The sequence below is a fragment of the Erinaceus europaeus genome, chromosome 3 (genome assembly GCF_950295315.1).
Source record: "Erinaceus europaeus chromosome 3, mEriEur2.1, whole genome shotgun sequence".
NCBI classification, from domain to species: domain Eukaryota; kingdom Metazoa; phylum Chordata; class Mammalia; order Eulipotyphla; family Erinaceidae; genus Erinaceus; species Erinaceus europaeus.
Window position 1 is genome coordinate 39,420,804 of NC_080164.1, and position 24,878 is coordinate 39,445,681.

The 24,878-nt window shown below is 40.6% G+C and overlaps 1 protein-coding gene across 1 annotated transcript in view; it reads left to right on the forward strand.

The window, feature by feature from the left end:
• EIPR1 (EARP complex and GARP complex interacting protein 1) overlaps positions 1–24,878 on the forward strand; it is a 208,610-nt gene that overhangs the window by 155,624 nt on the left and 28,108 nt on the right. The window contains exon 5 of the mRNA XM_007518928.3: positions 14,883–14,982. Within this exon, the coding sequence (XP_007518990.1) occupies positions 14,883–14,982 (100 nt within the window). The remainder of the gene's footprint in view (positions 1–14,882; positions 14,983–24,878) is intronic.

Consider the following 24,878-nt stretch of genomic DNA (forward strand, 5'->3'; position numbering starts at 1 on the left):
TCTAGGGACAGATGGCCTTGAAGAAGAGATACCTATGAACTTTAAATTGGGGACCTTTAGGGCTGACACGAGTCAAACATTCAGAGGTGTTTTGAGCCCCAACTCTATACCTTGGCTCTCTCTGGGGTAGAAAGATAGTGACTTCAGTACAGAGCCATACTCTGGGAGGAGTCAATTTTATCACCCAAGTCTACTTGTAGGAAAAGTGAGCAGGGCACAAACATTCCCCACCAGAGGTCTAAGTGTCTTATGTTGTTTCTTCACCCATACATTCAGTAAGTGTCCTTCTTTTCCTTTTTGTTTTTTTTTATTTTTTAGTTTCAAGTGTTTAGTTTTTTGAACCATGAGCATATATACATACTATGGGACATTTTCTTAAGCTGTTAACTACTGTCATTAGCCTCACATCTTTTGTGTTTGTGTGCACACATACATTCATGAAACTTTTTTGTTGTTTATTTTCTCTGGGGCTTCACTGCTCTGGGCTCACTGGAACAGAAAGACAAAGCATCTGCACGCATGTGTGTTCGTGCGCGCATGCGTGCATACACACATACACACACACACACACACACACCCCACAGTATTGAAGTGTCCCCAGTGCAGTGTTTTCCAGATTCAGACCTAAGTCATGCACATGGCAAAGCAAGCAAAGTATATAAATGAATTATTCTTTTTTTGCCTTCAGGGTTATTGCTGGGTCTCGGTGCCTGCACCACAAATCCACTGCTCCTGGAGCCCATTTTTTTCCCTTTTGTTACCCTGGTTGTTTTTTTACCATTGTTGTGGTTATTATTATCATTGTTATTGGTGTCTTTGTTGTTGGATAGGACAGAGAGAAATGGAGAGAGGAGGGGAAGACAGAGAGGGGGAGAGAAAGACAGACACCTGCAGACCTGCTTCACTGCCTGTGAAGCGACTCCCCTGCAGGTGGGGAGCCGGGGGCTCGAACCGGGATCCTTATGCAGGTCCTTGTGCTTTGCACCACGTGCGCTTAACCCACTGCACTACCGCTCGACCCCTAAGTGAATTATCCTTACCAGCACCTAAAAAAGTCATTTGAAATAGGCCTTTCCCCTCCTGTCTAGCCTATATTTGTTCTATGCTTTTTGCCAGACTGAAAATGGTTGATGGAGCTATAAGTTTGTCCAGGTGAGAAATTGTAGTAAACAGAATTTTATTTACTAAGTCACACAGTGAGTGCCAAAAGATACAGACTTGGCTGTGAGGGTTGCCAGGCAGTGTTTGTGGGTCACAGCCATTAAGAACTCCCATCCACATAATGATCAAGCATGCTTCTTGACTGAAACTTGAGCTTACTTATAAAATCCATGCAGTAGCTGTGAATAGCTATGTTGTTTTCTACTATGGATTTTTAAGCATGAAGAAATTAATCAAAGTAATGTGTGTGCACATACGTTGATGTGTATGTACATGTATTTATTTTTGTCCTTTGGTATCTCATTCCTGCATGATTCTGATGCTCCCTGTGGACTTTATTTTCCTTTCACTTTTGGACAGACAGATGAAAAGAGAGAGAAAAAGACAGAAAAGAGAGGCATCATTGTACTGTACTATTTTACCTTTCATGGAGCTTTCTCTATGCCATGCATGATGCTGTCAATTGGTGGGGGCTCACTTGGTTCCTCAAGTATGGTATAGCGTGTGCTCTACAGGTTAGCTATCTGCAGGCCAAATATATGTATTTGGTACATATACATATACCAAATGTATATGTTTTAAGAGAGTTACATGAGTTGGAAAATAACTTGTTCAATTGCCTTTTATTATCAAACTATTTTTTTAATTGGGGAGATTTAATTTATAGTTGTTGATACTTGTGTAAAATTGTTCAATTTTCTGTAAGACACTCTCATTCTCAGTATAGATTCTCTTTCACTATCATTATGCACCAGGACCTGAAAGCCACACCCCCTACTTTCCCAGAGCCCTTTGCTTTGGTGCAAAACACTAAACCCAGTCCAAGTTCTACTTTGTGTTTCCCTTTCTGTTGTTATTTCTCAGCTTATTGCCATGAGTGAGATTATCCCATATTCATCCTTCTCTTTCTGGCTTATCTGATACATGATTCACTCAAGCTCCATCCAAGTTGAGGTGAAGCAGGTAACTTCATCATTCTTAATAGCTGAGTAGTATTCCGTTGTGTCTGTATACCACAACTTACTCAACCAGTCATCTGTTGTTAGATACCTGGATTACTTCTAGATTTTGGCTATTATTAATTGTGCTACTGTGAACATAGGTATACAAAGTTTTTTTTTTTTTTTTTTTTTTTTTTGGATGAGTGTACTTGATTCCTTAGGATATCTCCTCAGGAGAGGAATTTCTAGGTCATAGAATCCATCTAGCCTTTTGAGAGTTCTCCAGATTGCTCTCCACTGGGGTTGGACCAATTTAAATTCCCATCGGTAGTGCAGGAGAGTTGCTTTACCCCTTCAACATTGCCAGCATTTGTTATTAGTATGTTTTCTGATATAAAATATTCTTACAGAAGTGAAGTAGTATCTCATTGTTGTCTTTATTTGCATTTCTCTGACAACCAGTGACTTGGAACATTTTTCATATTTCTGTTGGTCTTTTGGATCTCTTCTTTGGTGAATAGTCTGTCCATATCCTCTCCCCAGTTTTGTTTTTGCTATTTTTCTGCTATTTATGCATTTATTGTGTTGGTTATTGCTGAGCCAACAGGTGGTGTTGTTATAATAATTATTATATTTCACTTTGTTTACATATTTGGTAGTGGGGGATGGGGCATGACATTATGTTGCTTGTTAATCCCTTGAGCTGTTCTATACTCTATGTAGTATGTTTATATGGCTTCTCTGTAGAATTTCAGTCCAAATTCTAGCACAGGTGTTTGCTACTAGGTGGCAGCTACTTTTGAAGAAACAGGGCTCAGTTTGTCATTTGGCTATCAGCTGCTGCCTATTTCATTTTAGCTGCCAGCTCTTGCAAAATACCTTTCTGTATATCTGTCTTAGTTTAGAGGGCAGACCATTACTGGTTAGGCATATCCCCTGCTACTGTGGTGTGGCCCTGCCAGCAGCACAGCGGATTCTCACCTCAAGGCCATGGGCCAAAGCTCAGAGTTTACCCCCTCTCATAGTCAACACCACGAGCAGCCTTGACTGCTATTGCTCAGAGGCAAAATGGTGCTATTTGTTTCTGGAGCTCCCATCCTTCATGTGCTTGGTTTCAATCCTGTGCCCTCTCTTACCTTGACCATGCACACTAGCACCCACCTGAGGCCAGGTCTCGGTGTCTGCAGATGTCCCAGCTGCAGTTTGGTGAGGTTTATGGATTCATGGTTGTCAATAGTTGCTGTTTTGGAGGAGGAGTCTGCTGTTCTCTGATATTCCATAGCCACACCTTCTGGAATTCTGCACCATCACTTTTCACACTAAGTGGTTGTATGGTGTGAATTTAAATATACCTTATATTGATAACTTCTAAGTGTCCACTGAGCTGAGCTTACTCCATAAGGCAAAATGCAGAGTTTGGATCATTCTTTCTGAAGAAGAGAAGTATACATTTTGTTTGGTCAGCATAAAACCTACCAAATTCAAGCCATCTTCCTGCTATTATGACCCTTGATAACTGCCCTGAAGAAGTTTTGATTTTTATTTGGGTTGATTTACAGAAACATCCCTTTTCTTTATTTTCTTATAAATTCTAAATGACTATTCTAAATAACATACTTCTGTTAGGTATATGTTACTTTGCTCTTGACTAGCTAATATAATTTTATGTCCTTTGAAATTCATGAGTGGAGTGTGATAAAGCAGAACAGTGGATGCTCTTTATGAACAAAGAAATAAACTTCTTAGTTTGGAGTAGCAAGTATGGCACACATTCTAGATTATTTTCTTACGTTTATAGCACTAGTTTCATGGTGATGATCCATGATAAAATAGAATTTATCTTTTTATTGCACTTTGCATAGTCCAGTTATTCCAAAGCATGTTACAAACACTAATGATTATGGAGATTGCTACCTATAAACCAACAACAGTGATTTGATAGACAGTGAAATGTAAGGTGGAAGAAGCACTTCCCCACAGAAACTTTACTCATTGATGATCGCTCTGGTGTCTAGCATCTCATTTATGCAATTTCCTATAAGAGATGTCTTTCTCTAGGAAGAATCAATGGCTTTATTTAAGCCTTCTGGTTTTACACCTTCTGGAGAAGAACAAAGAGACTCTGTTTGCTTATTGAACCATCTTTTGTGAATGTTAAGCTCACATAAAATAAATGATAGAAGCAACTCTATGAAAGGAATAAGAGAAATGATGCTACAAGAATTCAGGCAGGGGTATGGTTAACTAAGAAACAAGAAGGCGTACCCAAGTTCACTTGGTGGTACATTGAGCACAAAGGGTGTATCAGTGGTGACCATGCTGGAATGCCCAGCACACCAGGACATGTGACCCAGAAGATACATTTAGATTTTCTGCTTTTGTATAGTTCCTCTAGTTGTACTCCTTGTTTGATGACAGCTTTTACTTACTCTCTTTGTGTGTGTGTGTGTGTGTGTGTGTGTGTTTACTTTTCTTGTAGTTTTGAATAGTGAGTGGATCAGTCCAGGTTCACCTGTGGGGTGAGATGGAGTGGGGAAGTGCACATCCTGATCAGATCTTGCCACCAGATATGCAGGATGCTGGGTCTCAGCTAACCCTCATCGCTCTGCAGGGAGGAAGTGTAGCTGTGGTGAGAATGGGCCCTGTTGTGAAGATGTTCTCTGTGTCCTGTCTATGTGGGTTTTTATGTCTTTTCCTTTATGGGCATCTAAAACTCTCCTTCAGCACTCTATCAGGTCCTCCAACCTATTTTAGATTAATTTCCAAAGGAAAAAAACATACTAGTTTCTTGCCTGTTCTTTTATTCTGTCCTCCAACCTATTTTAGATTCATTTCCAAAGGAGAAAACCCACTAGTTTCTTGCCTATTCTGGGATATGTGGTTGCTTTTTCCTTAATCTAATCTTAGAAGGACACTTAACAAACTGTGAATATAAATACTGCTTTAGAATCAATGGGCCATTGGAATAGATATGACATAATATTAACTTGTATAGTATATAGAAGGCACTTTTATTCTTTTTCACCTTCAAGTTATGTGACTTACAGATTTAAATCCCCTCAGAAATGACTGGTCAATATTTAGAGACGTCTCAGAATTTAGTTTCTGTAGTTATTCAGAGTCAACTCTCAAAATGGGGCATTTCCTTGGTGAAGAAGAGAATTCATGGCTTGGGTATGCCTTCACCTTATTTTACAGATGAGCAGACAGACACTAGAAGCTGAGAAACTGACCAAAGTCAGATGGTTGTAAATGACAGACCAGAAATTTAAGAGTTGACTCCACATATAACTTTGTAAACCACTATTGAATTACTAATGATATATATTAAAGTGGGGAGACTAGGAGATAGCTCACCCAGTAGTGTACATACTTTACCATGTGCAAGGACCTAGGTATGAATCCTTGGCCATTACATGAGAGTATTATGCAAAGGTGAAGCTTAATAAGCGGTAGAGTGGCTCTATGGTTAGTCTCCTTCCCTCCCTCCCTCTGCCCCTCCCCCTTCCCAGCTCTCTCAATCTTGGAGATAAATGAAGAGTCTGTTGAAAGTGGGGGAACTGTGAAGGCATGGATCTCTACCAAATCACTGGTAGCAGGGAAATGTAAGCATTTTTTTGTTTTTTTTCTTTTTAATTTTTAAAAAGTATTTATTTTCCCTTTTGTTGCCCTTATTGTTTTATTGTTGTAGTTATTAATGTCATCATTGTTGGATAGGACAGAGAGAAATGGAGAGAGGAGGGGAAGACAGAGAGGGGGAGAGAAAGATAGACACCTGCAGACCTGCTTCACTGCCTGTGAAGGGGACCCCCCCCCCCGCAGGTGGGGAGCCAGGGGCTCGAACCAGGACCCTTATGCTGGTCCTTGCACTTTGCGCCACATGCGATTAACCTGCTGCGCTGCTGCCCAACTCCTGAAATGTAAGCATTTTAACAAAGGACAAAAGAAAGAGTTTACTCCAGATTTTTAGATCTCAAGACCACAAAATTTCATTATTTTGAGGATTTTTTTTTAAGCTTTAATATCATCTTTTAGGTAAAATGAGTAAAGGAACATTATCTAATATCTTAAAATGCCTAATATCTTAAAACTTAAAATCAGTGAATTATATTCGCATCTACTGTGTTGACACTGTTGAAAAAACAAAGATGCACAAGTATTATTTTCTCATATCATCTGCCACTTGTATCTCTCTTTCATAAAGACCCATGCAAACCACCTGAGACATGGCTTCCTAAAGAGATCCCTAAGAAGGTCCACTGAGAAGGGGGAAAAGAAGAAGGACCTTTCTTAAAGGCAATGAACTCAACCCCAAACAGCATTGCTTAGGTTAGTTTTAAGGGGTATTTAAAAATCAGATAGATGGAGTTAACTGTTAATGGTATTTATTTACTTTGCTCATATTTGGGAGCTACTCTCTGCCCTAATCCAGCTTTCTAGTCCTATTTTCAACTCATGGAACATACCTAAACAAAAAGACTCCCCAACCTCCTCCCACACAAAGACACCTAGTTTCATTTGTCCTATTCTAACCTTTGGGTGCCTACCTGTTAAACACTTTGCTTTATATCATACTGCATTTCAGCCACCAAGTTGCAGATGCTACCATGATGCCATCCTGTCTTCCTTAGACAGATGACCTCACCAGTGTGTCCCAGAACCTCACCTTTCCAAAGCCCTACCCCACTAGGGAAATATAGTAACAGGCTGGGGATATGGATTGACCTGCCAACATCCATACTCAGCAGAAAGCAATTACAGAAGCCAGACCTTCCACCTTCTGTACCCCATAAAGAATTTTGGTCCTTACTCCCAGAGAGGGATAAAAAATAGGGAAGCTTCCAATAAAGAGGATAGGACACAGAACTCTGATGTTAAGAACTATGTGGAATTGTACCCCTCTTATCTTACAGTCTTGTTAATCATTATTAAATCACTAATAAAAATTTTAAAAAACTATTACAAATAAAGAACTATTTATGCATGGAAAAAAAGCCAATTCAATATACATGAGATGGACACACAATTACAGCCATGAGCCTTTGAAGTAGCTGGCTGACAGCAGTGGCATCTTACACATCACATGGTCCAGAGCCTGAACTCAACATTTAATCACCTTGATCTTAGGCTTACATATCTGTCTGGTGTGGATAACTGCAGTGAGCCAATTTTATAAGTCTGAAGATCTTTGGAAACTAAGGCAGTTCTCTAACATAGTCTAACATGGGACTGTAGAATCTTGCCTGCCCAGCCTCTTGCCAGTTACTTCTACGATTCATGGTAGGATTTGGTGCTACCTTGACAGAATGGAGTAGTTTTAGAAGCCTAAAATATCCCACAAAGCCTTCATATTTATTACCTGTGCTTCTATAGGAGAAAAACATGCTCAAAGTGCTTAGAAAACTGACTCTGGATTTAACTGGTATTTTTAATTTTGATAGGACTGATTATGTATTTTGCTTAATATTACTGTTACTGTATTGGGTATTATCCAGTTCAGTAGATTTGGTGAGACTCTAAAGGTGTCTGATTTTTTCCCCCCCAGTTATTAGCATTCTTTACCATCCAGGGCCTGCTTTTGGACGGAACCAGAGAAGTCACAATGTCTTAAGTGTGCAAATAGTTCATAGAAGAAATAGAAATACTTCAGAAACATTTGGCATGACACACAGTCTCCCTGCTTATCCAGAAAATGCAGATTGAAGCAGTAGAGGTAGGCCTTTAAAGCAAGGGTAGTGGTTCCTATCAGAATGGTCAAGATCATAATGACTCAGTGCTGGTGCCTCTGAACATTTGAGGAAAACAGGCTTTTGGGAGGAAGACTGACAGCTGGGAAATATGTCAGTACTTTGACCTGGTAATTATAGTGACAAGAATTTACTTTAAATTGTGTTCAGAAATGCACCTACTAGGCACCCACTCCATTGTTACATAGGACAGTGAGTGATCATGAACAATTGAAATCTTAACACAGGAGGGGATTGGATTTGCTAGTTTGCAAAATGCATAAGTAGTAGTTTTTTTTTTTGTAGCCTCTGAAAAGATTAGTATCTATTTGACATGTAAAGCTACCTCAGATGTATTTTGAATGAAAAGGAAAAATAAGCTGCAGAATAATGTTAATGATATGACCTCAGTTCTATAAGCAATTATTGTTATTATATAATACATATCAGCATTAGTACAGAAAAGTCTTGGGAGTTACATGTCACCTATTAATAGTAATTATCATTCTGATACAAGCTTTAACTGGTAGCATAAAACAAATTTTTAAAATTTATTTTTAATTTTTTCCCTTTATCTCCAGGATAAGTAGAATCATTTTCATTTTATTTTTCATGCAGTGTAAGATGCACTGGAACATATCAAGAGAGGGGGAGCATAACTAATTCCTCATTCACTCGTTCTTCTGTCATATGTATATAGAGTGCCACTCATGAGGTGGTGAGACTTCATCAGGTACTTGGTGTGCATCCAAGATTGTCTGTGTTTGTGGAGGATGTGTAGTCTGTAACATGTATCAGTGACAATGCAGGTTGCTATTAGCACGCACAAGCCAGAGGCAATCCCAGTGAACCCCGAGGACAGATTCCTGCAGAAAGTGATGTAGCAACTCACCACCAATGTTGTTGGCAGGCAGCTAGATGGAATTAGATGCATGTTCTCCCTCCCAGAAATCTGGTGTTTTTTGGGTTTTTTTTCCCTCCTAATCTTATTTTATTGAAGTGACTGCATTTTCCTAACTTCCACCCTGGTGCTAGCAGAGGAATCATCCTCCTCACCTGATTTTGGGTCTTGGAGTTCCTATGATCCCTATGTTCTCAAGTTCAAATTCTTGAGAATTTCTCTCTCACTCTTCCTGTCTTTGCCTTGACATTTGTCTCAGATAAGAAGCATGGCATCTCAGAGCTCTGATTGTTTAGGGAACTGCCTATTACCATTCTTAAAATATATAGTGGTTTCAGAAACTGTTTTGGGGAAATTGGCTTCATAGATATCTAGCAAGAATAAGGCAGGGCCTCCCCCAAATACCTTTCTCTGCTGTCGGTATGCACCCAACCACCCCAGACCCTGAAACCCAGTCTGTGTGGTAACCCACTATAGGGCTTTAGAATCTGTGGCCACTCATGAACTCAAGTTCAGAAGTCTCAGGAGTGTCTTCTAAGAACTCCACTTTATTCTACCTTCCTGTGGTCTTTATAGTCATCATTACAATTGACACATCCATTGTGACCTTCTGAACTGAAGTGACAAGATACTTTGTTCCCCCCCAATGAAGCATTTTGTAAAACCATTGTCTATTAGAAATTAAAGTCAGATTACTTTTTAAAAAGCAAGTCAGTATTGCTTCTTGTACTTGAAGGATTTTTTTTTTCTGAATTATTATACATTTTTTTCCCTTAAAGATGCTTCTATAGTCACTTGAAAGTCATTTGATTGTTTCCTCTGATAATATTACTGGGAAGCATAAGCTTTCTCTGAGAGAAATATATCCCTTGGCCCATACAAAGGCAGCTGAAAACTGTGGAATGAGGAGAAAGTGAGAGGAATAGTTTCCTGAGGGAAATTCTTTCCTCCACTTCACTTCCTTCCACTCCTGGAAGAAAACTAGACCAAGGTGACCCATTTTCTTTAAACCATAGGAGAAAGGTGTAATTGCTTGCACATGTGTCTGGAGGAAGAATATTCTTTGAAGCATGCTGCTTCCTCATAATACCCTGTTGCTGTTTGATTTGGTTTCTAGAGGTGAACGTGTCATTTGGTTTATATTCTCTACAGCTTTGGAATCGAAACTTATGCAAATGTATCTGTGTGTCTCTGGCTAAGCAAAAAGAATTGAGGGGAATCAGGATAACAAGTTTTTGTAAGGGCACCTTGCATTGACCGACAACTCTCCAATCTATATCTAGGCCATTTGTGTGTATAGATACCCTCTAGATGTACTGTGCCCCCCACCTCTCTCTCTCTCTCTGTGTGTGTGTGTGTGTGTGTGTGTGTGTGTGTGTGTGTGTGTGTGTGTGTGTGTGTAAGTTACCTAGAGTGTATATGATGTTTAGTATACCCACAGTGCTATGGAATTTGGCCTTTCAGGCCTCCTTACCATCAGGATGTGGCCTGGATGGCTTTTTCAAGGTTAGTGGGACCTGGTCTCCATGATAATCCTGACAGCCACTGGGGTCTATAGAATTTTCCTGAGGGCTGGGGAGATTGTCCTGCCTGTTGGTAGTATGTTGGGTGTTTGCCTTCGTAGCCCTTTCTGTGATGAGACCCAGTGGTGGAGTATTTACCCTGAAATTCCTTTAACTCACATGGTTAGCATCTACTGTTATCATCAGGTGGTATTTCACAGTGGGTGACTAGGACACCTTTTATCAATGGGAAGACGCAGTGCTTTTTTTGTTCCCCAGTGTTCTCAAGAGGTCAACTTAATTTTGTCATTCTGAAATTCTGAGTCTTTAACATTGAGCTACCTGAATTGTGAATAGGTTGCTCTTTTGAATGAGTTTTTATGGTCACTGATGCTTGTTGAAATTACATATCCATACTTAAATAGCACAACAGATGAAAATTTTCTTAAACCTTTTGATATTTATTACTTTAAAATCAAGAGTTTGCTGAACATAAACCACAGAGATTTCTAGCTGTGATTGGGAGTAGGTCCACACACAAGGGCAGTGTTGTCCATTTCTTTCCCCACTCCTTTCTTCCCCTTCATTTCTATCTTTATTGCTTCCTTCTTTTCCTCTCTCCTCAAACTGCTGAGGAGTAATCAGTTTGTATAGTTTGCCCTATTGCCTATACTACTGCTTACTGCAGCCCAGCTCCTCACCAGTGTTTTATTTTCCTGTAGACTTAGAAGTCATGTAACCAATTAAAAGTAGAAAACTACATGGGAGATGGAAGAGAACTTCTGATAAGGGTCTCAAAGAAGTTGTCATTTAGAGTATCTCAAAGAAATTGTCATTTAAAATATAAAATGTATGTGTGTATGTGTTTTAATTGCCACTAGGGTTCTCACTGGGGCTTGATGCCTGTACTACTAGTACACCACTCCTAGTGGTCATTTTTTCCCCTTTCTATTTTATTTGATAGGAAAGAGAGAAATTGAGGGGGGAGGAGGAGAAATTGAGAGAGGGAGAGGGATAGATACCTTAGATCTGCTTCACCACTCATGAAGCTTCCCCCTGCATGTGTAGAGTGGAAGCTCAAACCTGGGCTCTTGTACATGGTAATGTGTGTGCTCGACCAGGTGTGCCACCACCTGGCCACAAATGTGTGAGTTTTTCTGCGTGAATTTTAATTGTTTAGAGACTTTTATTTTTATTTATGTATTTATTTATTTTAAAGTGGCACTGATTTCATTTCATTTTTAAAAAATTTTTTATTTATAAAAAGGAAACATTGGGTGGTAGTGCAGTGGGTTAAGCACACGTGGGACCAAGCACAAGGACCAGCATAAATATCCTGGTTCAAGGCCCCGGCTCTCCACCTGTAGGGGAGTCGCTTCATATCCGGTCTATATTTTTCTCCCCCTCTCTATCTTCCCCTCCTCTCTCCATTTCTCTCTGTCCTATCCAACAATGACAACATAAACACCAACAACAATAATAACTACAACAATAAAACAACATGGGCAACAAAAGGTAATAAATAAATAAATATTAAAAATAAAAGGGAACATTAACAAAACCATAGGATAAGAGGGGTACAGCTTTGCACAATTCCCACCACCACTCTGTATCCCATCCCCTCCCCTGATAGCTTTCCTATTCTTTAACCCTCTGGGAGTATGGACTCAGGGTCATTATGGGGCGCAGAAAGTGGAAGGTCTGGCTTCTGTAATTACTTCCCTGCTGAACATGGGTGTTGACAGGTTGATCCATACTCCTAGCCTGTCTCTCTCTTTCCCTAGTGGGTTGGAGTTCTGGGGAATCAGAGCTCCAGGACACATTGGTGGGGTTGTCTGTCCAAGGAAGTATGGTTGGGATCATGTTAGCATCTGGAACGTGGTGGTTGAAAAAAGAGTTAACATATAAAGCCAAACAAGTTGTTGACTGTCATGCTGCAATGCGGAGGAGAGAGAGAGAGAGAGAGAGAGAGAGAGAGAGGAGATCTGGAGAGGAGAGGGAACACAATTCTTTATTTGCGCAGCCACCTCAGAGTTGGGTGAGAGCGCAGTGGTTCAGGCCACATGGAGCTAGCCAAAATGGCCACCTCGCGCAGCACCCTTTTCTGTGTCTAACCACTGAGGTGGAAACCGGGCAAGAGAGAGAGGGCGGAAGAAGAAGGGCTTTTTAGGGCAAAAACCGTGAGTGACGAGCCAAGACGGGATTGGTTGGGAAGGGCACTGAGAATATCCTATTAACTCTCGCGGAAACTGGCACTAGCCTGAGGGGACATCTGCACAGCAGTTGACTAATCATGAACTTAAAGGCTGGAGTAGTGCAGATAAAGAGTTGGGGAGTCTTCTGTTTTGAAGATAGCTAGTAGGCCTATTTTAGTTATATTCCAAAGGGCCCATGAAAGTGCTGCTAAGAACATATGTTTACACATATCTGTGTACATATATCTGTGTACACATATGTTCTTAGCAGCACTATTTGTAATAGCCAAAACTATACTAGTTTTTTTGTTGTTGTTGTTTGTTTGCTTTGTTTAACTTATGAGTGCTTTTTCGTAAAGAACTACCAATCAACATAAGTTTATTTCTTTATTTCTCCCAAATATATGATATGTGTTGCATTCTTCTAGCCCCACCTCCTAACCCCAGTTTATATGTTCCAACCTTAATCCCTCAGGTGAAGACATTTGGAGATAGAGACATTGACCAAGTCTTAAAGATGGAATTAGTGCCCTTATGAAAAGGATATAGGAGCTTCTCTCTGCCCTTTGACACATGAGAACTGAGTAAAAATATGCTTCTCCATGACTTAGGAAGATTCTGTCCAGACCAGCACCCTGATCCAGACAACTGTGGGAACTTGTTTAAGCCCTTGGTCTCTGGTGTTTGTTACAGCAACTTGAGCAGACTAAGGCAGATGGAAAATGTCAAGCACAGATGAGTGGGTTGCCCTTTTCATCTTTCTCTGTTTTGCATTATCCCTTGGAATTCATCATCAGTTGTCTCAACTTTGCATAAGTTCACTGAGAAAACAGGCTACCAAAAGGAGTTTGATTTTCTTGTGCTAAAGAATTGGCTTGAACATTTGAATTGGCCATTATCATACAATATTAAGAGCAGCAGGTTTCAGAACCAGATTTCTTGGTGTCCCAGCTTTGGTATTTAATTTTGTCACTGGATATCTTCATTGCTATTATTAAGAAAAACGCAGAAAGCTCTTTGTCTAATAGGAGTGACACAACCTATGGTCAATGTACAATGAACTATATATGCATTTCTTAATAAATGAGAAAGAACTGTGTTTTTGAGTTATATTAATGTCATGATTAAACCTAATAATAGCTCTGTTTATGATCTTAAAAAAGATGGTATGAGGATGAAGTCTGGGAATGCCCCCCAATCAGTCAGCATTGTATTCTGTTTGAGAGAAAAAAATCAAACTTTTTTTTTTAAGTCTTTGATTCTTCAATTCTTCATGCATTACAGTATATACCATGAAAGTATCTCCTCTTTATCAGCATATTAAGAATCTCATGAGGAGGGAAGACAGAAATCCTTGTGTGTGTCCAAACTATAATATATAATATATATATATATAATATATATATATATATATCTTCATAGCTTTACTACAGAGAGTATATGACTTCTGTGTCAGTTGTTCTAGTAAGCATGTGTCCAGAGGGTTTTGGCTATAAGTGACTCTAGTAGAATTTGGCTGAAACATACAGAAGTTGGCCTTTATCACAGGCAGGGCCCACACTGAGCCAGCTCACCAGGCCAGGATAACTTTTCCTGCTCAGTACTCAGCTCCTGTTCCCCATTTCCTACCATGTTTTACCATATCCCTGGACTGGTAAGGAGATACCTGTGGAGGATTTGGGTTTCCTATCCAAAGTCACAATGTCTGTTTTATGCATTTCTGAGATTTGCTTCTGGTATCTCCTCATGTCTCGTTGTTAAGAACTAGTCAGCTCTCTGTCTTTAGTCATTGGGAAAGGTATCAACCAGTGTCTCAGATAACTGGGGCTGCTATAATAAGACTCTACATTCTGGAAGGTGGTGGGCATTCAAACACCAGGAACATTTACTTTTCACAGTTCTGAAGGCTGGATGTCTGAAATCAGGGTTCTGCCAGGGCCCTATTCTGGTGAGGAATTACTTCCTGGTTTGCAGATGACTGCCTTCTTATTACATATTCATATGGAAAAGAGAAAGGCAGAGATAGAGAGAGACATGGAGAGAGTGAAAAAAATCAGATAGAGATAGCTAGAGTTGGGAAAATATGTAGATAGGTGGGTAGACAAGTAGAGAGAGAAAGTGGGAGAGGTGGAGGGGGGGATAATATGTATATACAGTCTGGTGTCTCTCCTTATGAAGCCACTAACCTATTGTTGGCCCCCAATACCCTGACTATAAGTACTTAAGTTAACCATAAGTACTTCACAAAGGCCTAGTCTACTAATACCAAGTGAGTTTGGCCTAAGGAACTTGGACTTGTCCATAGCGGAGAGATGACAATATAGGTCTAGTGTCAGAAGAGTTAGTGTGGGTGGGCCAGGAAACAACTTGAGGATTACAGTGAATGTATGAACACTCTTAGCCACAAGCTTGAGGCTCTTCAACATTGGTATTAATGACTGCCATTCTTCTCCCAGTGTCTTATGGGAACCCACAGGAGATGGGAAGAAAGTCATCTCCTTGGCGGACAACCACATCCTGCTGTGGGATTTGCAGGAGAGCTCTACCCAGGCTGTGGTAAGTCACAAGGATCACAGAGTCATAGATTGCACTGGCTTAATTGGACCTTTCGCCTGAATTAGGAATACACTTTTTGATAATTCATATATGCTTATAATTTTGGTATTAATTAAGAAACAATTAGTGAACAGATTGAATCATCAAATAATTGAGTGCTTCGCTCTTTTTGGAGAAAGCTATTTGTGATTTAGACCTCAAATCTCTGCAAAGAAATGGCAGACCTTTTAGAAAGTTGACAGTGCTTACCTCCTTGGGCCATAGTTTGTCCACAGGAGGCATTGCAAAAGCATAGTCCTGTATTTCAGGCATACCGTCTTTTGTTTAAAAAAAATTAATTGGTTTTTACAGTATATTTGGCTAAAGTCACCTTGTAGGTGGGAACAGTCATAAAATACTAATTTCACTGAGTTGATTCACCCTTTCAGAGTTTCTGCCTGAGTTGTAAAGATGATGATTGGTTATGACCCAGTAGCCCTTGCTCATCTTCCTGCCACTCATATTTATTTCCAGTCACAGGGTGCTGGGCAAGAAAATATGGCAGCTGTTCCTGTTCACATGGTCCTTGGACCTGGAATCACACCGGCGTTCCCACACTGATTTCACTCTCTGCAGTAACATGTGGCCCACACTTCTGCACTAAAGAGAATGGGTGGGGCCCAGTCTCTGCAATCTCCCTACAGAGATGACATCTCTCTTGACTGCTATCAGTCAAGTAGATCCCCTCTTAGGCCTGTTAAATTTTTTAAAAACATTTTATCAAATCCCCCAATTAAAAAAAACAATAAAAATATTTTATTTATTGAATGGAGACAAAGAAATCCAGAGGGATGGGGAAATAGAGAGGGAGAGAGAAAGAGAGACCCCTGTGTACTGCTTCATCATTTGTGATGCTACCCCTCTGTAGGTGGGAACTGCGGGCTTGAACCCAGATCCTTGAGCATTATAATATATACCTTCTACAAGATATACCACTGCCCAGCTCCTGGCCTGTTTAATTTTTACACAGACTTCCTTTGGAGGCAGTTTTTCTTTCAGATATTTGTCTCTCAAATCCTTTGTCCTTTACAGAGTAAATGGTCTACTGATTAGCATATATACATATATATGTATGTATTTATGTACATATAATATATATTCTTTAAAAATTTCTTAACAAAACCATAGGATAAGAGGGGTACAACTTCACACAATTCCCACCACTAGAACTCCACATCCCATCCCCTCCCCTGATAGCTTCTTCTTCTTCTTTTTTTTTTTTTAACCACAACATTCCTCAGCTCTGGCTTGTGGTGTGGAGAACTGAACTTAGGACTTAGAAGCCTCAGCTCAGACATGCTGTCTACCCCTGCCTAAATTTTATTTTAAAAATGTATTTTATATTTATGTTCACAAACTCATCTCATCTGTGTCTGTCAAAGCAACAACTTTACAGAGAAAATAAAATCCAGAAGTTTGAAATTATGAAGCTTATAAAATCTCTTGGGGGGGGCAATTGCCTATGCACAGTTGAATGGAAATTAAGGATGTCAGTTGGAAAGATTTCTTGAGTGAGAGACTCACCTTCTATTTATTTGTTTTTATCATGCTTACTTAGCTCTACTCCCTCAAGTTACCTTATAATATTAATAAGTCCTCTGGGTAGAGGAGAAGGCATGAATAGTGATTTATCATTATCAATATGTAGCACAGAAGTCAGCCTTTTTAAAATGTGAAGTGACTTGTTAAAATTTTTAAAAGTCTGAATAGTCAGGAGGGAGTCTCATAACCTTCAGTGTGAGAACAAGAGTGGACCTGTTTTCATAGGGCATCAATAATATTTAAAGAAAAATTACTGGGCTGGGGAGATAGTATAATATACAAAAGACCTTCAGGTCTGAAGTTTCAGCTTCAATACCTCCCTCCACACACACACACATACACACACTACTATAAAGCAGAGCTGAACAATGCTCTGATTTTAAAAAAGAGAGAAAAAAGTCATTTTTCTTATTAATTTAAAAAAATTAGATATATCATGAGATAGAAGACAACATTTACTGAAACTTGTCTTTATCATTTTCTTGGGGGCTATTAATGGCATACAATATTGTTGCTGACATATGGGTACAATTTTACTGAAATTCTTTAAAAATGCAGCATGGGAGCATGGCAGTGACAGACCTGGATGAGGTTACCATACACAAGGACCTGAGTTCAAGTTCCTAGTCCCCACTGGCAGGGGTGGGGTGGGGGTGGGAAGCTTTGTAAGTGGTGATGCAGGTCTCTCTCTCCCTCTCCCTCTCCCTCTCTCCCTCTCTCCCTCTCTCGCTCCCCCTTCCCTTTCAGTTTATCTCTGTCTTATCAAAGGAAGAAAGGAAGGTAGGGAGAAAGAATTAAAAAATGGCCAGAGGGAGCTGCGGTTTTGTGCAAGGACCAAGCCCCAGTGATAGCCGGAGTGGCAGTAAATATATATATAATTAAAATATAGCAGGAACCTTAGTGTTTGTGGTTAGTCTTTGTAGTTGCTGTACTGATTCAGAGGAGAGGTCCTTCCACTAGCACTACTTCTTTTTTTTAATTTTAAAAATGTATTACTTACCATTACTATTTTTTACCACCAGAGTTATTGGGGTTTTCGCTGGAACTCAGTACCTACATGATGAGTCCTCTGCTCACAGCAACCCTTCTTTCCTTTTTTAAAAAAATTTAAATTATGTTAGAGTCAGAGAGAAATAGGGCAAGAGAGGGGGAGAGACAAGGAGAAAGAGAAAAAGAGACACCTGCAGCATTACTCCATTGCTTGCGAAACTTCCTTCTGTACGTAAGGACCAGGGGCTTGAACGTGGTAACTCATGCACTTTACTAGCTGTGCCACTACCTCGCCCATTAGCCCTACTTTCTAGGGAACCAGAGGTGGCACCAGGATCACAGTTATCGGCAGTCCTATTTTTGTTCTCTTCCTCCAACTTGCATTATAGTAGGCCTCCCTACATAGCTGCAAATGTAAAGCCAGCAGGGAAAAAACTCTCCTGTCTATGTGCCAGGCCACATGCAGGTATGGGGAGACACTTGGGTAGAACTCTCACTTCCAGGTCTTCCAGCCAAATGGAGTTGCTGGCGCACTTGGCCTGCATGCTTAGCCGGGGGGGGGGGGGGGGGGGTACCCAGAAGAAAAGAAACTTAAGTGACTGGTATTAGAATTCAGCAGATTCTCATTTGCCCCAACTTGGCAGTGCTATCCTCTGATCAAACTGTGAATGTATCTTCAGACTCTTAAGTCATCGCAAAATGATTTTATGGTAGGGTGATTAATCTGTAACTTATTTTCTGCAGAGACCAATTTCGTCCCCCCCCCCTTTTTTATCCTCTGTCAGCAGTTCTGTCAATATCACTTCGTGACCCTCTACCGTAGTATTTAATACCAAAACCTTCCTATCGATTCCAGCCATCTTCACACCCAGCTTCTCATTTTTTTTTTTTTTTTTTTTTACTGTTTGAGGATATTGCCTTCTGTGGTGAATCTAATCTTATGCTCCCTGCATCATTACCTTTTGCAATTAAATTGGGGGTTCTCTGCCATTTATAATCATTAGCAGAGCTCAGGGGAAGTCTGGAGCAGGTGGGGGTTCCATGAGGTCCCAGACCATGGTGAAGGCAGAGGGGTGCCTCCTTGTTTTAATTTGTGCTCATTCATCTCTAGTTCTGGGAACTTCACTGGCTGTGAAAATAAATAGCATCTATCAAGGTGTGGGCCGTGGTGGAGCAAAGGGAAGAAAGGTTGTCTAGGGAAGCGCCTATCCGTCCTGCCTTCCTTTTTCCATGCATCAACAAAGGAGCTTCCAGAAGATGAATCCTAAATACTAGGGCCTGGAAACTTGCATACAAGGTTAATTAATATGAGAGGGGGAAAATTAATTGTATGTCTCGAAGTTTTTTTAAACACAGACTGAGTCTTTTTAATATATAGGCTGTGTATTTGATATGCGGACTCTCTCAAAAGCCTAGACCAAGTAGATCAGAAGCAACCAATAGCACAGCTATATACAAGATACTGGATACTTACTGTACAGCAAACTCTAACAAAAGGACTTTTCAAAGTTAACCCAATTACCAAATAATGTGATGATAACATTAACTATCCATTGTCTTTTGGAACCCTAAGACAGCAGGAACCTCACATCTCCACTATAGAGCCTCTACTTCCCCCAGTCCTGGAACCCTTGGATAGGGCCCACTTTCCCGTATGCCTCTCCCAACCGATATCAAATAATATTGCATCTGCCGATCACAACCTAATCAACACAACGATGGCCACCTCAACATGCTTCAGCTCAGACTGTGTCCAGAGACTTCAGGTGTGGAATGACAACCCTTCAGCTTCATTACTCGGGTGAGACCTTTCCTTTCATAGTATACTCTAATTCCATCCCAGGTGGTTCACTTTCTAACAAAGTCCCAAAACCTAGATATACACCAGTTTCTGTGAGAGAGAGCATATCTTCACACGTATCCATAAACTACTGCAAAATATATACCTGAAAGCAGAAGTACACTGTTGTTTTCGACGGGCTATGTTGTTTTCTCTGGGCTGGCTTCACGGGCGGGTAACAGATGACCAGGGACTCATGGTTGAGCTGTAGGCAGTATCTCTTTATTCATGCAGGATGCAGCACAATTTAAGCCGAGCTAAGCTAAACTCAAGTACCCTAAAACTCACAATGCTGTCTTTATATATACTTGCCAAGTAGGGTGGAAACAGGATGTGACATAGAGAGGGTGGAGAGAAAAGTGACTGGTGAAAATCAGAGTGTGACAAGGAGAGGATCAGGGTGTGACAAGGAGAGGGGGTGGAGCAGGTGAGAATTCTGTCACTGAACCACTAATGCCCTGGAGGGTGGGTGGTGCTTGTTAACAGCGGTTATGTAAATAGAATGAAGTGGTTATGTAAATAGAATAGTGTTAAGCAGGGGGGATTTAAACCAAATGAAACAGAAGGGGTCTCATGCATACCAACAGTACACTAGAGTTTGCAGTGAGTACCTCCATAACACTTTCTCTCCACTATTCCAAGCTTTGGGTCCATGATTGCTCAACAATTTGTTTGGCTTTGTATGTTAACTCTCTTTTCAGCCACCAGGTTCCAGATGTCATCAGGATGCTGGCCAGGCTTCCCTGGACTGAAGACCCCACCAATGTGTCCTGGAGCTCCACTTCCCCAGAGACCCACCCTACTAGGGAAAGAGAGAGGCAGACTGGGAGTATGGACTGACCAGTCAACATCCATGTTCAGTGGGGAAGCAATTACAGAAGCCAGACTTTCCACCTTCTGCAACCCACAAAGACCCTGGGTCCATGCTCCCAGAGGGATAGAGAATGGGAAAGCTATCAGGGGAGGGGATGGGATATGGAGATTGGGTGGTTGGAACTGTGTGGAGTTGTACCCCTCCTACCCTATGGTTTTGTTGATTTATCCTTTCTTAAAAAAAAAAAAAAAAAAAAAAGAACACTTCTTTGAAGGAAGAGACAGTGCTTCAAGGACAGAGCGTTTTCTTAGAAATTTTCTAATCAGTGATAAGGATCAAATGCACATAAATGAGGGAGGAGATAGTTCTTATTGGGAAATCTTTAAATGCCACCAGAGTCATGTCTGTTTTGCAACAGATTTTGAAGTGCAGAGCCTGCCTGACTGGACTCAAGTGTTGGCTGACAGGCCAGCAGCATGACCACGCATATGAGCCCAGAAGAATGTCATTTCCTTGACTCAGGTTGAGAGTCTAGTGGGACTTGCCTGATCATTGACTTTACAGTGATATCACCCTAGGACATGACCCTTTCAGTGGGTGGCTCTGGGACAGAGGTACTTGATGGAACTGAACTCTTTAGTCTCTGGGTGGTATCCTTCTGTGAGGAGACATTTCTTTCTTTGTGGTTCCCTGCTCATGGAATGTGGAGTAGTTTGTTAATATTTTCTCCCATTCTCTCACTTGTCACTACATCTTCCTAACAGGGTCTTCTGCAGAGCAATGGTTATGCATTTTTCTTTGAATAGACTTTCTATTTTAGAGTAGTGCTGGATTTGCAGCAAAACTCAAAGGAAGATACAGAGATTTTCCACATACAGTCTACATGCTTCTCAGTGCCTCCTGACTGATAGTGCCTCCTATCACCATCTCCCCCTCACATACAACTGATGAACCTCTGTTAATGGACCGTTATCACCTGAAGTCCATAGGTTATATTAAGCTTCGCTTCACACTTGGTATTCCTTCTATGGGTTTTGAATAAATGTAAAAAATGTGTCAACCCTTGTAGTATCACACAGAATAGTGTAAGTGCTCTAGAAGTCCTTTGTGATCTGCCTATTTTTCCCCACTCTGCATGTCTGGCAAATGCTGAGCTTTTTCTTTTTTCTTTTCTTTTTTTTTTTATTTATAAGAAGGAAACATTGATTCAAACATAAGATAAGAGGGGTACAAATTCACACAGTTAACACCACCAGAACTCTGTGTCCCATCCCCTCCCCTGATAGCTTTCCTATTCTTTATCCCTCTGGGAGTATGGACCCAAGGTCATTGTGGGATGCAGAAGGTTGAAGTTCTGGCTTCTGGAATTGTTTCCCTGCTGAGCATGGGTATTGACAGGTCGATCCACACTCCCATCCTGTCTTTCTCTTTCCCTAGTGGGGAAGGGCTCTGGGGAATTGGAGCTCCAGGACACATTGGTGGGGTCTTCAGTCCAGGGAAGTCTGGTTGGCATCATGCTAGCATCTGGAACCTGGTGGTTGAAAAGAGAGTTAACATACAAAAAAAAAAAATTGTTGACCAGTCAGGGACCTAAGGGCTAGAATAGTGCAGATGAAGAGTTGGTTGGGGGGGGGGGGGTCTCCATTTTGTAGATAGCTAGTAGGCATATTTTAGTTATATTCCAAAGGACCTGTTTTTTTATTTTTTATTTTTTGCCTGAGCCTGAAATCTGATATGCAGGTAGATCCAAGTTATTGTCTGGGGAGATGATGTCATGGCTGACAGAAGGACCAGAAAGCTGGATCAGGGAAGAGAGTAGCTCCCTAATATGGGAAAGCTGTATAAATATTGTTGACTGTAAACCCCATTGATTTGATGTAATCTGGAGCCCATATTTAGCTTAGGAGCCTATGTGACCTGTGCATCCCTGTAGATCTGAGCTCATATTCTGTGGTCATAAGTAGGAACGTTCCAAGCTGCCCCAGTATCAGGACCCATCTTCCTCAGGTGTAGCATAGAGTATATTGTCCAGCCTCCCTTCTGAGGATGGCATGTTCTCTACCATTGTTGATCCACGTTGAGGGCAAGGTATTATGGGGTCCCATAAAGGGGTCTATTGTGTTGTTTCTGATAGACATGACCAGTAACAATGGAGAGAGGGATTTATTCGAGGTCTAGGCCCATCATGTCTGTTTGGGAATCTCAGGACTCCCTGATTAGGACCCCAGCTGATGGGATGGCCTGAAAGTGACTAAAGAGTCATTGTTAAAGTATGCGAGTCTCTTGCCCTTACTCAGCTTTTGCAGTCCTTGCTTTGATGAGGTTAGCTTTGGAGTGAATGAGAGAACTGTAGTAGGAAGTAGGTAAGGAGGGTATCTAAGTCTAAGTAGACACTATTTCATTATGAACTTTATACTGACTCACTACAGACTATTGTGTATTTTTGCTTTCAGGTATATATTTTGCCTTAATTTATGGATACTGTGAACATATGTTCTATTTTACAGGACCTGGTCTATATCTAGGCTTTGGGATTTTGTTAGGAAGTGAACCTCCTAGAATGGAACTAGAGAATCCTATGAAAGGAAAGGTCTCACCCGAGTAATGAGGGTGGCGGGTTGACATTCCATGCATGACGTCTATGGACACAATCTGAAGTGAAGCATGCTGAGGTGGTACTCGTTGCATAGATTAGATTGGGATCGGCAGATGCAATATCATTTGGTATCAACTGAGAGAAGCATGCAGGAAAGTGAGCCCCAAAGTTCCAGGACTGGGGGAAATATAGGCTCTATAGAGGAAGCTGGAGGTTCCTGCTGTCTTAGGGTTTAAGAAGACAATAGATAGTTATTGCTATAATCACATTATGTGGCAATTGGGTTAAGTTTGAAATATCCCTTTGTTAGGATTTGCTGTATCATACACAACATCACCTTAATTTATGTCCTTTGACATTATTTGTATATAGCTGTGCCACCAGTTGCTTCTATTCTGCTTGGTCTAAGCTTTTAAGAGAGTCAACATATCAAAGACTCAGCCTATGTATTAAAAAGACTCAGTCTGTGATTTAAAAAGTTTGATACATTCAATCAATTTTCCCCCTCATATTAATTTTTGTTTCTTTTTTTTATTGGAGAATTAATGTTTTACATTCAACAGTAAGTACAATAGTTTGTACATGTATAATATTCCCCAGTTTCCCATATAACAATACAACCCCCACTAGGTCCTCTGAATCTTTCTTGGACCTATATTCTCCCCACCCACTCACCCCAGAGTCTTATACTTTGGTGCGATACGCCAATTCCAGTTCAGGTTCTACTTGTGTTTTCTTTCTGATCTTGTTTTTCAACATCAACCTGAGAGTGAGATCATCCCATATTCATCCTTCTGTTTCTGACTTATTTCACTCAACATGATTTTTTCAAGGTCCATCCAAGATCGGCTGAAAACGGTGAAGTCACCTTTTTTTATAGCTGAGTAGTATTCCATTGTGTATATATACCACAACTTGCTTAGCCACTCATCTGTTGTTGGACACCTGGGTTGCTTCCAGGTTTTGGCTATTACAAATTGTACTGCCAAGAACATATGTGTACACAGATCTTTTTGGATGGATATGTCAGGTTCCTTAGGATATATCCCCAGGAGAGGAATTGCAGGGTCATAGGGTAGGTCCATTTCTAGCCTTCTGAGAGTTCTCCAGACAGTTCTCCACAGAGGTTGGACCAATTTACATTCCCACCAGCAGTGTAGGAGGGTTCCTTTGACCCCACACCCTCTCCAGCATTTGTTGCTGTTACCTTTTCTGATGTATGACATTCTCATAGGAGTGAAGTGGTATCTTGTTGTTGTATTTATTTGCATTTCTCTGACAATCAGAGACTTGGAGCATTTTTTCATGTGTTTCTCGGCCTTTTGGATCTCTTCTGTGGTAAATATTCTGTCCAAGTCCTCCCCCCATTTTTGGATGGGGTTATTTGTTGTCTTGTTGTTGAGTTTGGCGAGCTCTTTATATATGTTGGTTATTAAACTCTTGTCTGATGTGTGGCATGTAAAGATCTTCTCCCATTCTGTGAGGGGTCTCTTGATTTGGGTAGTGGTTTCTTTTGCTGTGAAGAAGCTTTTTAATTTGATGTAGTCCCATAGGTTTATACTTGCTTTAGTCTTCTTTGTAATTGGATTCGTTTCATTGAAGATGTCTTTAAAGTTTATGCGGAAAAAGAGTTCTGCCAATATTTTCTTCTAAGTATCTGATAGTTTCTGGTCTAACATCCAAGTCCTTGATCCACTTGGAATTTACTTTTGTATTTGGTGAAATACTGTGATTCAGTTTCATTCTTCTGCATGTTTCAACCCATTGTTTCCAACACCATTTGTTGAAGAGACTCTGCTTTCCCCATGTAATAGTCTGAGCCCCTTTGTCAAAGATTAGATGTCCGTAGGTGTGGGGGCTCACTTCTGGGCTCTCAGTTCTATTCCACTGGTCAGTGTGTCTATTCATGTTCCAGTACCAAGCAATTTTGATGACAACGGCCCTATAATACAATTTGAGATCTGGGAGTGTGATGCCTCCGGTTCTGTTCTTTTTTCTCAAGATTGTTTTGGCAATTCTAGGTCTTTTCTGGTTCCAGATAAACATTTGTAGAATTTGTTCTATTCTCCTAAAAA